Raw genomic sequence first — 15,365 nt, 5'->3', positions numbered from 1 at the left:
TTGTATTTATTTTTCTGTTATTTTCGGGAGCTACTGGCACAGTGATAAAGGTAAATAGCCCACATCATGCCTGAGTCTGTAAATGGCCGTTAACAAAAGACGGACACAAAGAGGAGAAAATTCTGTAGCAGGCAGAGCAGCTCACTGTTCATGATGCTCGAAATATAGGAAGAAAATATAGATATTAAATTGGGGGTGAGGGGTTATATGAATGTATCTCTGAAGGGAACTTACTGTCTTCAGAAAAGTTTCGATGGCAGTGGCATTTTATTTTCGTCTAAAGTAGCTATTTATAAACGCAGTGCTTTGTTTACAGCGGTAACCTGCTGTCAGAGAGTGAATTTGCGTCACATTCCGCCTGTCTACTGCTTTTTTTTTTTCATGCTTTTTTTGTGTGTAGCATATAATTTCACAACGATAAAGTTCTGTTTTTGACCGATAGTTTTTTTTATTTGATTGTTAAAAGATTAAAACATTTTACCAACATGAGGTCTCATGTCACTGTCAGTCTTTTTACATCAGTGAAAAACTAGGGTATGCAGATTAAGACAACTATTCAATAGCATGCATTGATTAATCCCATGTTGTAGCAAAAAAAAAAGAAAGAGGTGCGACCAAATCATGTGCTGGTGCGACCAATTGACCAAGTTGGTAGCACCAGTGCAACTAGTGGAAAAGTTAGTCTGGAGCCCTGTGCTATGCACCTTTAACTACCTTTAATGCCTTTAATGCCTAACCACCATTAGCCACCAATAATCGCAATGAGCTCCACGTTTTGTTACTTTTAATACAAAACATCTTTTAAATTCTGTCCATTTTATCACGAAATTCAAACAAAAATGCAATTTTGACGCTCTTTCATGTGGTGTGACAGATCATCTCTGTCACACCACATGGAGCACAATCATCTCTTCCTCTTTAATACTAGTTACAGAATAAACATGAATGAACATCTGAAGGTATGTTGAAAGATACATACAACTTACTGAAATGTATAATATCTGAAGTAATTGCTCAATCAGTGTTTCAACAGCGGAAAGACATCTCTACCTGCTATACCGAACCAAACCGTGACTTGAAAAAAAAACGAGGTACGATTTACCGCCAATTTACACAGTTTAACAAAGACACAATTTGTTTCATAAACTTTTTACAACAACAAAAAAGTTTTCTGTTTGTTTAGTTTTCTCCCCCTGCTGTACCGAACCGGACCGAACCAAACCATGATTTCAAATCCGAGGTACAAACCAAACCGTCAGTTTTGTGTATCGTTACACCCCTAGTTTTATCCCTAAAAATGCATTATTCACTACTGTAAAGCAGCGTGACATTACACTAAAAAAAGTTGCAAATGTAAAAAAACATAATAGATCCTCTTTAATAATTTTAGGGGCATTTATACCTTTATTGGAAGATGATAATTAGGTATATACAGAGTAAGTGAAAGTGACGTGATGTGTAGCCAAGTGTGGCAGGGTTCCAGACTGCGACCATTATCCTGCCGGTGTGACCAAAGTTTTGTTAGCGGTTTCTCTGGCGCGACCACAACCACGATGCCCAACATCAAATGGCAAAAGAAGTTAAAGCAGAACAAAATGGCGCTACTCATTTGTGCTTCACTGACCATTTATCAGTTCAGACCAATAATAGACAGCGCAGCACGAGCTACTCACTAGCCGATCTCGCTCATGTGACACTATTACTACACAGCACTGATAATTAATAACATCGCTGCAAGATCTAGTGAAAAGCATTGTTTGTCTGGAGCCTACTAAACTTAAAATAAAACTGCACATTCTAATTTCTGTAAGTTAAGTCTATTTATTACCAAGGCATTTGTCAGTAATACAGTCAAAATAGGGGGAAAAGTGAATGACCTGCAGGTTGATTTAAGGTGTGCCCCTAAATTTTCTGCTTGTGCTCCTAAAATTTTCAGTAAGGGGCTACAATGCTCCTAGTAAAAAAAGTTAGTCTGGAGCCCTGTATGGTGTCCTATACTACACACAGCAGTGAGTATTGAAAGCACACACACACACACACACACACCGTAAACACACCTAGAGCAGTGGGTAGCCATTTTCACTGCGGCGCTAAGGGAGCGATTGGGGGTTAGGTGCCTTGCTCAAGGGAACCTCAGTTATAGGTAATGAGAGTGCAAGAGAGCGCTGTTCACTCCCCCACCTACACTCAGCCGGTATGGAGACTCAAACCCGCGACCTTCGGGTTACAATCCGACTCTCTGACCATTAGGCCACAACTGCCCCCACGGCACGGCAGTAGGGAACAGGAACGGGAAAGGACCTCAAGTTGGGAATCAAACTCAAGCCATATGTATTGCAACCATGCCATAATGAGCCGATGCAAATGTACATCAAAAGAGCAATGTGCTGAGCTTCATGATATAATATCTTATTAGCAGGGGTGCACATAACTTTTTTGGCCTGGTTCTCAAGGGAGCACCTGGAGATGTTGCTTGGTACTCACACTTTACATGACACACTTATCCTAAAAGCTGTCCTCATCACTTTCCTCCTGACTGCTCTCTTCACTATCTTCACAGATAACAGTTCACAAGTCCCGATTTTCGCCTCTTCTTATGCTTTTAAAATCGTTTGAATGTGTTAATTGGCGAGACAAAACACGTCCAAATTATAAACTTTCACTCTATGATGGTTAAATTTAGCAGTTAATCCACAAATCACATGCGTGCTGAACCGTTGGACCTTATCCGTACGGATCACGGAACTGCTGCACACCTAATAATTAAAGAACACACTTATCATCATGATTGCTATCTTACCAGAGATGGAGAAAAATCATACTCCAGTAAGTAAACGTGTCCCTGTGAACCGGTCCTCAAAGATGTTGGTACTCAAAAGCGCTTCCCTTCATGTTTTCTGGTGCGTATCGTTTATTTTTACCGTGCATGCGCACCTGTGTACCACTTATATGCACCCCTGCTTATTAGACAAACTTGCGAGGGAGGCAGTTGTCTTCATGTGAAGAGATAGTGAGACCTCGAAAGTGAAACATTACAGGAAATCTATCAGACTGTGTCAAGGTGGCGGTGGTATGCAAATCCTAACCACAATTTTTTTGGTAATTTTCTTTTTTGATCCAGCTGCATCCTGCCTGGACAGCAGTACAAAGAATTTTAGACTAAGTCGATTGAACTTATGTCAATAACCAGACTGTGTTGTAAGAGTAATTACACAAAAAAAAAAAAAAAACTGGTGCATACTTGAGACACAAAAGAGCTTCACAGAATGAATCTGATCTCATTCAAAACAAACTACACAGAGCCTTTTTAAAGCCTTCAAGGCTTTATAAAATTGACTGATAATTAGGTCAGAAAGAAACACTTAACCAATTGCGATAATGCAGCTGAGGCTAATAATAAACTGTTTCAAAGCGTCACGTAGAGACAGCAGTTTATATTTACCTCACTTAAGTAGCTAAAGTTTTGATTTTCATCGGATCAATAGTGGCTCTATAAAATGGTATTTGTATACACCCATGGTGAACTACCTGGTTAATATAAAACTGACAGGAAGTCAGAGAACATTTTGTATTGGCATGACTGGGAAAAAAAAAAAATACTAGACACCACCTCCCAACCAAAGATTCACTGAACAGTCAGTGCCATTGCAGAGTAAAGAACCTTATAAATGCACATGGGCTTGGTTAAAATAAAAGTTGTGTGTAGTAATAACACAACATGACAAATATGTAGGGGCGTAACAATACACTCATGTCACGATTTGGTACAATACCTACAAGATACTGAACTCATGATATGATACGATAAATACTGTTGATTAAAACTGTACGTTTGGTATTACATTGGGGTGGACTTTAATAGGCTTGGACTTGTCTTTGTCCCCAATGCGCAGGGCAATAAAATAGAAATAGAATAGAAATACGATAAAAAATACAGAATATTGTTAGACACATATGCACATTGCATGATCAGATGATCAATGCAATCTACCACAGAGTTCTAATCACAAAGCATGTCAAAATTACTATTCCCAAACGTTAAATTGTTAGTTCACCCAAAAATTAAAATTCTGTCTTTATTTATTAATCCTCGTGCTGTTCTTGCATGCCAGACAAAGTTAACGTTTGCAAGTAGACTACAGCTAGTAGTAAACACCACTTTAACATGATCTTAGACTTAAGCAAACGCTTTTAAAATACATTAACTAACAAAACGAAACCATAAAACACACAGAAAAATGATGCACAAAGAGAAAACGGTATTGTGAGTTCACACTTGACTGAAATGCAGAATAAAAGGAAATGTTGAAAATGAATTAGGTGTGACCATGGAAAATATCTTTTCAGGCTTGGGAAAGTTACTTTAAAAATGTATTCCGTTACAGTTACAAATTACTTCATAAAAAAACTATTCAGTAACGTAACCCAAGTACCAGAATATGAAAGTAATGTAATCTGATTACTTTTGGATTACTTCAAGGTCACATATATAAAAGAAAGATCAACTTTACTGTAAATAGACTGCATTTTAAAAATTATATTTTAATTATTTCTTCTCAATTTCTGCAAGTCTTTAAATGTTACACGTTTCATACTTTTGAATGAGTCTCAACAATCAAAATATTTTAAAAATCTGATCAATTATCTGTTTTTATTATCGTTGTTGTTGTTTAGAGCTTAAAAATATAAAAGTGACATCAGATCATAACCAAACTGAACAAGCTCGGATCAAACATTTCTGTTCATGTTTGTTCAGCTTTAATTGTAATTTTTAATTTATATATATATATATATATATATATATATATATATATATATATATATATATATATATACATACATACACCTCACTCGCCACCTCACTGCTGATTCTGCTCTGCTCCTGCTGCCCGCAATGCTTTAATCTGTTAACATGGGCACCGAAAAAATACGCCCTGCTTAACCATCCAGTGTGAAACAGGCCTGTGACATGACATAAGTTACAACTGTGGCAGCTCACATTCCTCTAGAAGGGGCCTTAATTGGCGCTTTGCAGGTGATAAGAGATTGGTATGGTAGGAGTTTTTAGTTGTTAAACTTGTCCTACCTGCAGAGGAGTCGTCATCATGGTCGGAGCTCAAGTATCCGTCAGGTGTGCTGCGTCCAGACCCGTGAGAGCCGCGGAGCGCGAGCGAAGGAGACAGTCTGCCATCATCGGAGTCCAGCTCTCGACTAATGCAGAACCGAGGATTCAGTCGGTGATTCTCCCGGACCTTACTCTTTGGGTTTAGAATGTTTTTTCGGAGAAAGTTTTCGTTGAGCTCCACGTCCTCAAACTCATGATCACTGTCCTGCTCACTGTTCCGTTGCTCGCCAACGCACAGAGAGATGTCACGAGCAGATGAGTGATCTTGCTGAACATCTGGCTTTTTCCGAGGAGGGACGGGGATGGGCTTACCTGTCTTGTTGTCCCGGAGTATGTCCCGGGCGAAAGGCTCTTCTTCAACTCTGCTTTCTGTCCCGCAAGTTCTGTCCTCATTTGAATCTGCTTTGTTCCAGCATTTCTCAATGTCATAATTTCTCTTCTTCTGCGCGATGGTGGCCTGAAGGTAAATCACCTTGAACTTCTCTTCCGACAGAGCCTGCTGTAACACCTTCAGATTGGCTTTGCATTTCTCCAGCTCTGCCTCTATGTCCTCCACCGAGTGGAGATTCATCACGGGCACTTCACCGTCGGGAAACTCATTCCGCCAGTGCTTCTCAAATTCCGCCTGTTCCCACATTGTAAGACCAGAGTGGGGGGAAAAGTCCTTGAATATGTCGAGTTCCTGCTAAAACAGCTTTGGTTCACTGCATAAAACGCCCGTTGTGAAATAGCGACTGCTCATTTTCTCTTTCGCGCATATCCAGTCACTCACGCCACAGAGATCAGTTTACAACTGAAAAAAACTTTCAGCTTCCGCTACATTGGAAAGTCGTGACGTCAGCTGGAAACGGAGCCAATCAGATCCTTTAGCCGTTTACATTTAGACGTGCAAAATCCTAGCCTGTGGTTGCTTTTTTTTACACATTAAAGCCCCACCTGTTGAGTAAATAAGCGTCGTTTATTGAAATACATTTCAGTTCAGGTTGACAAACAAATGTACTTTTTAAAATGTAAATAAATAATAAAAAAAATAAATGTATGTAGTTCAGATGCTTACAAAATAAGCAATATAAAGTAAAATAACAATAGTGCAAATTGAGTAAACGAGTAATAGTACAAATAAAGTGCAAATAAATAAAATTATGAGTAAACAGTAGAAAAGACATTTAAAAATTAAATTAACAATAATTAATCATCATAATAAACATAACAATAATAACAACTAGATTACTAGAGTAAAGTTCGTAGACAAACTTTAAGTTGGCATGAAAAAGCCTAGTCAGAAAGTTTGGAGTAGTTTTAAAAGCTTAAAGTTTAAAGCTTTTCAGTTTGAATTAGTTTAAGTTTTAGTTTAGTAGTTTAAAAGCAAGCTAGCGAGTGTGTGTGTTAGTGAGTGTGAGAGTGTGTGAGTATGTGTGTGTGTGAGTATGTGAGTGAGTGAGTGTGTGTGGATAGATAGTTAGATAGATAGATATAGATATAGATAGTTTATGAGTGTGAATGAGTTTAAATGGCTTAGTAATAGTACATAGAATAGCAGCTTCATTGAGTCTAATGGGCTTCAGTGTGAATTTGTGACTTTTGGAGGTTGATGGAATTTTCAGATTTTCAATGCAAGTCTATGGGAGTTTTTTCAAGTTTTGATCAGCATTTTTAGGAAAACTGTAAGTCGGATCAGTCTGAAAAGATATATCACACTCGGTCAGAACAGTCTGAAGATCTGAGCCGAGTTTGGTGGTTGTAGCTTTTAAGCTCTAGGAGGAGATGCAGTCTAAAATTTGGCTCAGAAGAAGAAGAAGAAGCATAATAATAACTAGAAGTTATTATTGATATGATTAGCATGTCGCTAGCCTGTTGCTAGCATGATACTAACATGATTAGCATGCTACTAGCATAATGCTAACACGATTAGCATGCTACTAGCATGATGCTAACACATTTTCACTTGTTTGTGTCATGTTTAAACCCTAAGCTAATTGCTATTAGCATGTAGCTATTCACTGCTAGCATGTGTAGCATGTTGAAATTCCAGTTTGCTAGCATGAGTCAAAAGAGCCAACCCCCATGTCTCTACGATTCTCTGATGCCGAGATATAGGTCTTGCAAAACGGTTGCTAGGGTACTCTGTTTGGTTGCTAGGGAGTGGCTTGGCATCTGCCAATGATGATATTCCAAAGGCTGCTTGCCGTTATAAATGATATAAACCAACCCCCATGCTTCTATGACTTTCAGATGTGAAGATAACCCTCTTTGGATTTGGGTTGCTAGGGTGCTCTAAATGGTTGCTAGGGCATGGCTATGAAGTGTTGAAGGTGATTCGTGATTGGCCGTTTGCTGCCCCGAGTCAAACGAGCCCAACCTCATGTTTCTATGACACTTCTATGCAAAGATATCCCTTTGATCATTTTCAATGAAAGTCTATGGAACTGTTGCTAGGGTGCTCTAAATGGTTGCTAGGGCGTGGCTTGATAGCTTCACAATGATCCTGAAAGACTGATTGGTTGCCTGAGTAAAATGAGCCCGCCCCCTTGTCTCTATGACATTGTGATCCAGAGTTATGTTCAATACAAAATCCCTATGTAGTTTCCCATAGTAGGAAAAACAACATGCAGTCACTTCCTGGTTCATGGGCACGGCTTCACCATAGTATGTCTATGGGGCAACTTTGGGCAGCTCTTGCGCCCCAGGTGTACAACTTACACCCCATTTTGAGGTATGGTCTGACAGAGCCTGCCAGCCTCTTCAAACGTGGTAACCCACATGTTTCTACGAAATCCTCGTTAGGAGCTATGACTCGTCAAAGTTTGTCGCAACGTTAAGTCTATGGGATTTTTCGGCTGAACATCGTACACCCGATCGCTTATAAAAGTCATAGCACACCTCTCCTCATTGAGCCAGTCAATTTGACACCTCATTCATGGGTCTATGACAAACGCTGCGGGAGGAGTAGCGCGCAGAAATTTTAGTGGAAGAAGAAGAAGAATAACTAGAATGTACATTTCCTGAAGAAAATGTGAATGGTGCTTGCAGTGGCAAAATTCGGCACTCGGTTGCTAGGGTGTTGCTAGGCAGTTGCTAAGGTGTTCTGAGCGGTTGCTAGGCAGTTGCTAGGGTGTTCTGGGTGGTTGCTAGGCGGTTGCTATGGTAACCTGGGTGATTGCCAGGCAGTTGCTAAGGTACTTGCGGTGGTTGCTAAGGAGTTGCTTGGCGGTTGCTAGGGTGTTCTGGGTGGTTGCTAGGCGGTTGTTATGGTAACCTGGGTGGTTGCTAGGGTGTTGCTAGGCAGTTGCTAAGGTACTTGGGGTGGTTGCTAATGTGTTGCTAGGCGGTTGCTAGGGTGTTCTGGGTGGTTGCTAGGCAGTTGCTATTGGTAACCTGGGTGGTTGCTATGATGTTACTAGGTGGTTGGTAGTTGTCACAGATAGTTACTATGGAGTTTCTATAGAGTTCTTAGCATGTTCTTAGCCCACTTTAGCACTTAGCTAATCACTATTAGCATGTAGCTATTCACTGCTAGCATGTGTAGCACGTTGGAAGTCCAGTTTGCTAGCATGAGTTCAAAGAGGCAACCGCCATGTCTCTACGATGCTCTGATGCAGAGATATAGGTATTGCTAAACGGTTGCTAGGGTACACTGTTTGGTTGCTAGGGAGTGGTTTAGCATCTGCCAGTGATGATACACCAAAGGCTGCTTGCCAATATAAACCAACCCCCATGCCTCTGTGACATTCAGATTTGAAGATATCGCCCTTTGGGGTTTGGTTGCTAGGGTGCTCTAAATGGTTGCTAGGGTGTGGCTATGAAGTGTTAAAGGTGATTTGTGATTGGTTGTTTGCTGCCCTGAGTCAAACGATCCCACCCTCATCTTTCTATGACACTTCTATCCAAAGGAATATCTTTGATCTGTTTGAATGGAAGTCTATGGAACCTGTTGCTAGGGTGCTCTAAATGGTTGCTAGGGTGTGGCTTGATGGCTTCATATTGATCCTGAGAGACTGATTGGTTGCCTGAGTGAAATGAGCCCGCCCCCTTGTCTCTATGACACTGTGATCAATAGTGAGAGATGTGAGTGAGTGAGAGAAAGGGTTCTAAGGCCCTGCGTGTGTGCGTGTGAGAAAGTGACAGTTGAGATTCAAATTTCTGAACATTCTGCCATTGAAAGTCAATGGGACTTTTTTGGCCGCGTTTTCGCCCCCTGTGCGAACATCGTTGGTTCTATCGCTTATAAAAGTCATAGCACACCTTTCCTCAATGAGCCAGTCGATTTGACACCTCATTCATGGGTCTAGGACAAACAGTGCGGGACAAGTTACGCGCCGAAGTTTTGTGTGGAAGAATAATAATAAGTATGCAAGAGAACAATAATGATGCTTTGCCTTTGGCAAGCACCATTAACTATTGTCTACACCGATTTCAGTTCGTTGTGTTCTTCTTTTGTACCTTGTAATGTAACAACCGCTCCGCTGCGTGCCTAACAACGCCCCTTAGCTGTTATAAATCCACTGTAAACCATGGCTTCTTGGGGATTATTGCTTTATTTTACCACTCTTTACATTTTAAAGAATATTTTAAACTAGAATGTACATTTCCTGAAGAAAATGTGAATGGTGCTTGCAGTGGCAAAACTCGGCACTCGGTTGCTAGGGTGTTTCTAGGCAATTGCTAAGTTGTTCTGGGTGGTTGCTAGGCGGTTGCTATGGTAACCTGGGTGGTTGCTAGGGTGTTGCTAGGCAGTTGCTAAGGTACTTGGGGTGGTTGCTAAGGTGTTGCTAGGCGGTTGCTAGGGTGTTCTGGGTAGTTGTTAGGCAGTTGCTATGGTAACCTGGGTGGTTGCTATGATGTTACTAGGTGGTTGGTAGTTGTCACAGATGGTTACTATGGTGTTTTTATAGAGTTCTTAGCATGTTCTTAGCCCACTTTAGCACTTAGCTAATCACCATTAGCATGTAGCTATTCACTGCTAGCATGTTTAGCATGTTGGAAGTCCAGTTTGCTAGCATGAGTCGAAAGAGCCAACCACCATGTCTCTACGATGCTCTGATGCAGAGATATAGGTTTTGTTAAACGGTTGCTAGGGTACTCTGTTTGGTTGCTAGGGAGTGGCTTAGCAGCTGCCAATAATGATACACCAAAGGCTGCTTGCCAATATAAGCCAACCGACATGTCTCTACGATGCTCTGATGCAGAGATATAGGTCTTGCTAAACGGTTGCTAGGGTACTCTGTTTGGTTGCTAGGGAGTGGCTTAGCAGCTGCCAATGATGATACTCCAAAGGCTGCTTGCCAATATAAGCCAACCGCCATGTCTCTATGATGCTCTGATGCAGAGATATAGGTCTTGCTAAACAGTTGCTAGGGTACTTTGTTTGGTTGCTAGGGAGTGGCTTAGCAGCTGCCAGTGATGATACTGTAAAGGTTGCTAGTCAGTATGAATGATATAAACCAACCCTAAGATGTTCAGATTTTAAGATATCCCTCTTTGGGTTTGGGTTGCTAGGGTGCTCTAAATGGTTGCTAGGGCAAGGCTAGACCGTTAGCAGTCTTAAACTAATAGACTGCGTGTCTGCCCAAACTCACATGTCTCTATGATGTTCTGATTCATTTATATCCATCTCATCTATTTTTCAATGGAAGTCTGTGGGGTGGTTGCTAGGGTGCTCTAAGTGGTTGCTAGGGTGTGGCTATGATGAAGATTTTAGGTCATTACTTATTGGCTGCTTAATAAGATGTCAAATGAGTGAGAGACAGTGAGAGAGAAAGGGTTCCTCAGGCCCTGCGTGTGTGTGTGAGTGAGAAAGTGACAGTTGAGACTGACGGAATGTTCGTGAATTTGAATTTTTCAATGCAAGTCTATGGGACTTTTTTGGCCGCTTTTTCGTCTGCTGTGTGAACATCGTTGGTGTAGAAAAGTCATAGCACACCTCTTCTCAATGATCCGGTCGATTTGACACCTCATTCATGGGTCTATGACAAAAGCTGTGGGAGGAGTAGCGCGCAGAAATTTGAGTGGAAGAAGAAGAATAATAAGTATGCAGGAGAACAATAATGATGCTTTGCCTTTGGCAAGCACCATTAATAATAAGTATGCAGGAGAACAATAATGATGCTTTGCCTTTGGCAAGCACCATTAATAATAATAATAATAAGTATGCAGGAGAACATTAATGATGCTTTGCCAGAGGCAAGCACCATTAATAATAATAATAATAATAAGTATGCAGGAGAACAATAATGATGCTTTGCCAGAGGCAAGCAGTATTAATAATAATAAGTATGCAGGAGAACAATTAGGATGCTTTGCCTTTGGCAAGCACCATTAATAAGTATGCAGGAGAACAATAATGATGCTTTGCCTTTGGCAAGCACCATTAATAAGTATGCAGGAGAACAATAATGATGCTTTGCCTTTGGCAAGCACTATTAATAAGTATGCAGGAGAACAATAATGATGCTTTGCCTTTGGCAAGCACCATTAATAATAATAATAAGTATGCAGGAGAACAATAATGATGCTTTGCCTTTGGCAAGCACCATTAATAAGTATGCACAATAACAATAATGATGCTTTGCCTTTGGCAAGCACCATTAATAAGTATGCACAATAACAATAATGATGCTTTGCCTTTGGCAAGCACCATTAATAAGCTTAAATAGAATATCAGTAAGTTGGCTTTTTCAAGCCAACTTAATAAGTTTAAATAGCATTACAGTAAGTTGGCTTTTTCAAGCCAACTTAATAAGTATGCAGGAGAACAATAATGATGCTTTGCCTTTGGCAAGCACCATTAATAATAATAATAAGTATGCAGGAGAACAATAATGATGCTTTGCCTTTGGCAAGCACCATTAATAATAATAAGTATGCAGGAGAACAATAATGATGCTTTGCCAGAGGCAAGCACCATTAATAATAATAATAAGTATGCAGGAGAACAATAATGATGCTTTGCCTTTGGCAAGCACCATTAATAATAATAATAAGTATGCAGGAGAACAATAATGATGCTTTGCCTTTGGCAAGCACCATTAATAATAACTATGCAGGAGAACAATAATGATGCTTTGCCTTTGGCAAGCACCATTAATAAGTATGCAGGAGAACAATAATGATGCTTTGCCTTTGGCAAGCACCATTAATAATAAGTATGCACAATAACAATAATGATGCTTTGCCTTTGGCAAGCACCATTAATAATAATAATAATAATAATAATAATAAGTATGCAGGAGAACAATAATGATGCTTTGCCTTTGGCAAGCACCATTAATAAGTATGCAGGAGAACAATAATGATGCTTTGCCTTTGGCAAGCACCATTAATAATAATAAGTATGCAGGAGAACAATAATGATGCTTTGCCAGAGGCAAGCACCATTAATAATAATAAGTATGCAGGAGAACAATAATGATGCTTTGCCTTTGGCAAGCACCATTAATAATAATAAGTATGCAGGAGAACAATAATGATGCTTTGCCTTTGGCAAGCACCATTAATAATAATAATAAGTATGCAGGAGAACAATAATGATGCTTTGCCTTTGGCAAGTACCATTAATAATAATAATAATAATAATAATAATAATAAGTATGCAGGAGAACAATAATGATGCTTTGCCTTTGGCAAGCACCATTAATAAGTATGCAGGAGAACAATAATGATGCTTTGCCTTTGGCAAGCACCATTAATAATAATAAGTTTAATAAGCATTTCAGTAAGTTGGCTTTTTCAAGCCAACTTAATAATAAGCTTAAATAGAATATCAGTAAGTTGGCTTTTTCAAGCCAACTTAATAAGTTTAAATAGCATTACAGTAAGTTGGCTTGAAAAAGCCAACTTAATAAGTTTAAATAGCATTACAGTAAGTTGGCTTTTTCAAGCCAACTTAATAATAATAAGTATGCAGGAGAACTATAATGATGCTTTGCCTTTGGCAAGCACCATTAATAATAATAAGTATAGAGGAGAACAATAATGATGCTTCGCCTTTGGCAAGCACCATTAATAATAAGTATGCACAATAACAATAATGATGCTTTGCCTTTGGCAAGCACCATTAATAAGTATGCAGGAGAACAATAATGATGCTTCGCCTTTGGCAAGCACCATTAATAATAATAAGTATGAGCAATAACAATAATGATGCTTTGCCTTTGGCAAGCACCATTAATAAGTATGAGCAATAACAATAATGATGCTTTGCCTTTGGCAAGCACCATTAACTAGAATGTACATTTCCTGAAGAAAATGTAAATGGTGCTTGCAGTGGCAAAATTCGGCACTCGGTTGCTAGGGTGTTTCTAGGCAATTGCTAAGGTGTTCTGGGTGGTTGCTAGGCAGTTGCTATGGTAACCTGGGTGGTTGCTATGATGTTACTAGGTGGTTGGTAGTTGTCACAGATGGTTACTATGGAGTTTTTATAGAGTTCTTAGTATGTTCTTAGCCCACTTTAGCACTTAGCTAATCACTATTAGCATGTAGCTATTCACTGCTAGCATGTGTAGCATGTTGGAAGTCCAGTTTGCTAGCATGAGTCAAAAGAGCCAACCGGCATGTCTCTACGATGCTCTGATGCAGAGATATAGGTCTTGCTAAACGGTTGCTAGGGTACTTTGTTTGGTTGCTAGGGAGTTGCTTGGCATCTGCCAGTGATGATACACCAAAGGTTGCTTGCCAATATAAACCAACACCCATGCCTCTGTGATATTCAGATTTGAAGAAATCCCTCTTTGGGTTTTGGTTGCTAGGGTGCTCTTAATGGTTGCTAGGGTGTGGCTAGGAAGTGTTGAAGGTGATTTGTGATTGGCTGTTTGCTGCCCCGAGTCAAACGATCCCATGATGGTCCGATCGCTTATAAAAGTCATAGCACACCTCTCCTCTATGAGCCGGTCGATTTGATACCTCATTCATGGGTCTAGGACAAAAGCTGTGGGACGCGCCAAAGTTGGTCTAATGGTCTTTGCCTTTGGCAAGCACCATTAATAAGTATGCAAGAGAACAATAATGATGCTTTGCCAGAGGCAAGCACCATTAATAAGTATGCAAGAGAACAATAATGATGCTTTGCCAGAGGCAAGCACCATTAATAAGTTTAAATAGCATTACAGTAAGTTGGCTTTTTCAAGCCAACTTAATAATAATCTTAAATAGTAGATCAGTAAGTTGGCTTTTTCAAGCCAACTTAATAAGTTTATATAGCAGATCAGTAAGTTGGCTTGAAAAAGACTTTTACAAATAAAAGTCCATTTTATTTGTATAGCACATTTACAACAGCCCCCAGGCTGACCAAAGTGCTTTACAGAAGAGTAAGAATATTACACATACACGGAAAATAGATCAGAGAAAAATTTAAAACCACCCATTTAAAAATTTAACATATCACAGTAGTCAATACACTAAGGAAAATAAAAAAGTTTTTAGCAAGGATTTAAAGGTAGACAAGGAAGGGGCCAGTCTAATCTCTAAGGGCAGGGTATTCCAGAGTCGAGGCTCTGCCACTGCAAATGCACGCTCCCCTCTACGCTTTAGTCTAGCATGAGGAACCACCAACAAGGCCAAGTCACAGGATCGTAAGCTTCTAGATGGACTATAAGGATGAAGAAGTTCAGATAAATAGACAGGAGCTTTGTTATGTAGGGATTTATAAACGAAGAGGAGAATTTTAAAGTCTATTCTCTGACAAATCAGCAACCAGTGAAGGGATCTAAGAATTGGAGTGATGTGTTCATGTTTACAACACTTTAAAAGAAGTCTGGCTGCAGCATTTTGGACAAGCTGAAGTCGCGCAATTTGAGATTTAGATATACCGCAATATAAGGAATTGCAGTAATCTAGATGCGAGGTAACAAACGCATGAACAGCCATTTCTAAAGTTTTTGGAGTGAGAAAGTTTTTTAATTTTAGACAGTAAACGAAGCTGATAAAAACTGGTTCATTTTATGTTCATAGCCTATTCTTCATTCAAATTCCCCTTCTTACACCGATGTCAATACCATTAGCTGAGACATGCAGGACAAATTCGATATGGGTATCATGATGTTACTGGAGAACTGGAATGGCTGGGTTCCAGCAGTTCTATGAGAAACGGAAGATGAGAGATGTGTGTGTGTGTATGTGATCCACAGCATGGATCAATCCACTTTATATAGTAGCCTATTTGAGGAGCTTGAGATGCTACATTTTTTCCCCAAAAAAATTACTAGCAATTTAACCTCTGCAACTAGTACACAATGAATGCGTGTTT

At 39.7% G+C, this 15,365-nt stretch overlaps 1 protein-coding gene across 4 annotated transcripts in view; it reads right to left on the bottom strand.

Annotated features, from left to right (window-relative positions):
- Positions 1-5,931, bottom strand: part of abr (ABR activator of RhoGEF and GTPase) — a 321,977-nt gene extending 316,046 nt beyond the window's left edge. For 3 of the 4 annotated variants that reach the window (XR_007930235.1, XM_051893761.1, XM_051893759.1), the window contains exon 1: positions 5,087-5,931. Coding sequence is in view for 3 of the 4 variants with exons in the window: in XM_051893761.1 (XP_051749721.1) it covers positions 5,087-5,762 (676 nt within the window). In the remaining variant the exon portion in view is untranslated. The remainder of the gene's footprint in view (positions 1-5,086) is intronic. The other variant, XM_051893758.1, reaches the window with a different exon arrangement.
- Positions 5,932-15,365: the final 9,434 nt, after the last annotated feature.

Source organism: Ctenopharyngodon idella, chromosome 5 (assembly GCF_019924925.1).
Source record: "Ctenopharyngodon idella isolate HZGC_01 chromosome 5, HZGC01, whole genome shotgun sequence".
In the NCBI taxonomy this organism is placed as follows: domain Eukaryota; kingdom Metazoa; phylum Chordata; class Actinopteri; order Cypriniformes; family Xenocyprididae; genus Ctenopharyngodon; species Ctenopharyngodon idella.
This window is presented reverse-complemented; position numbering and strand designations above follow the sequence as displayed.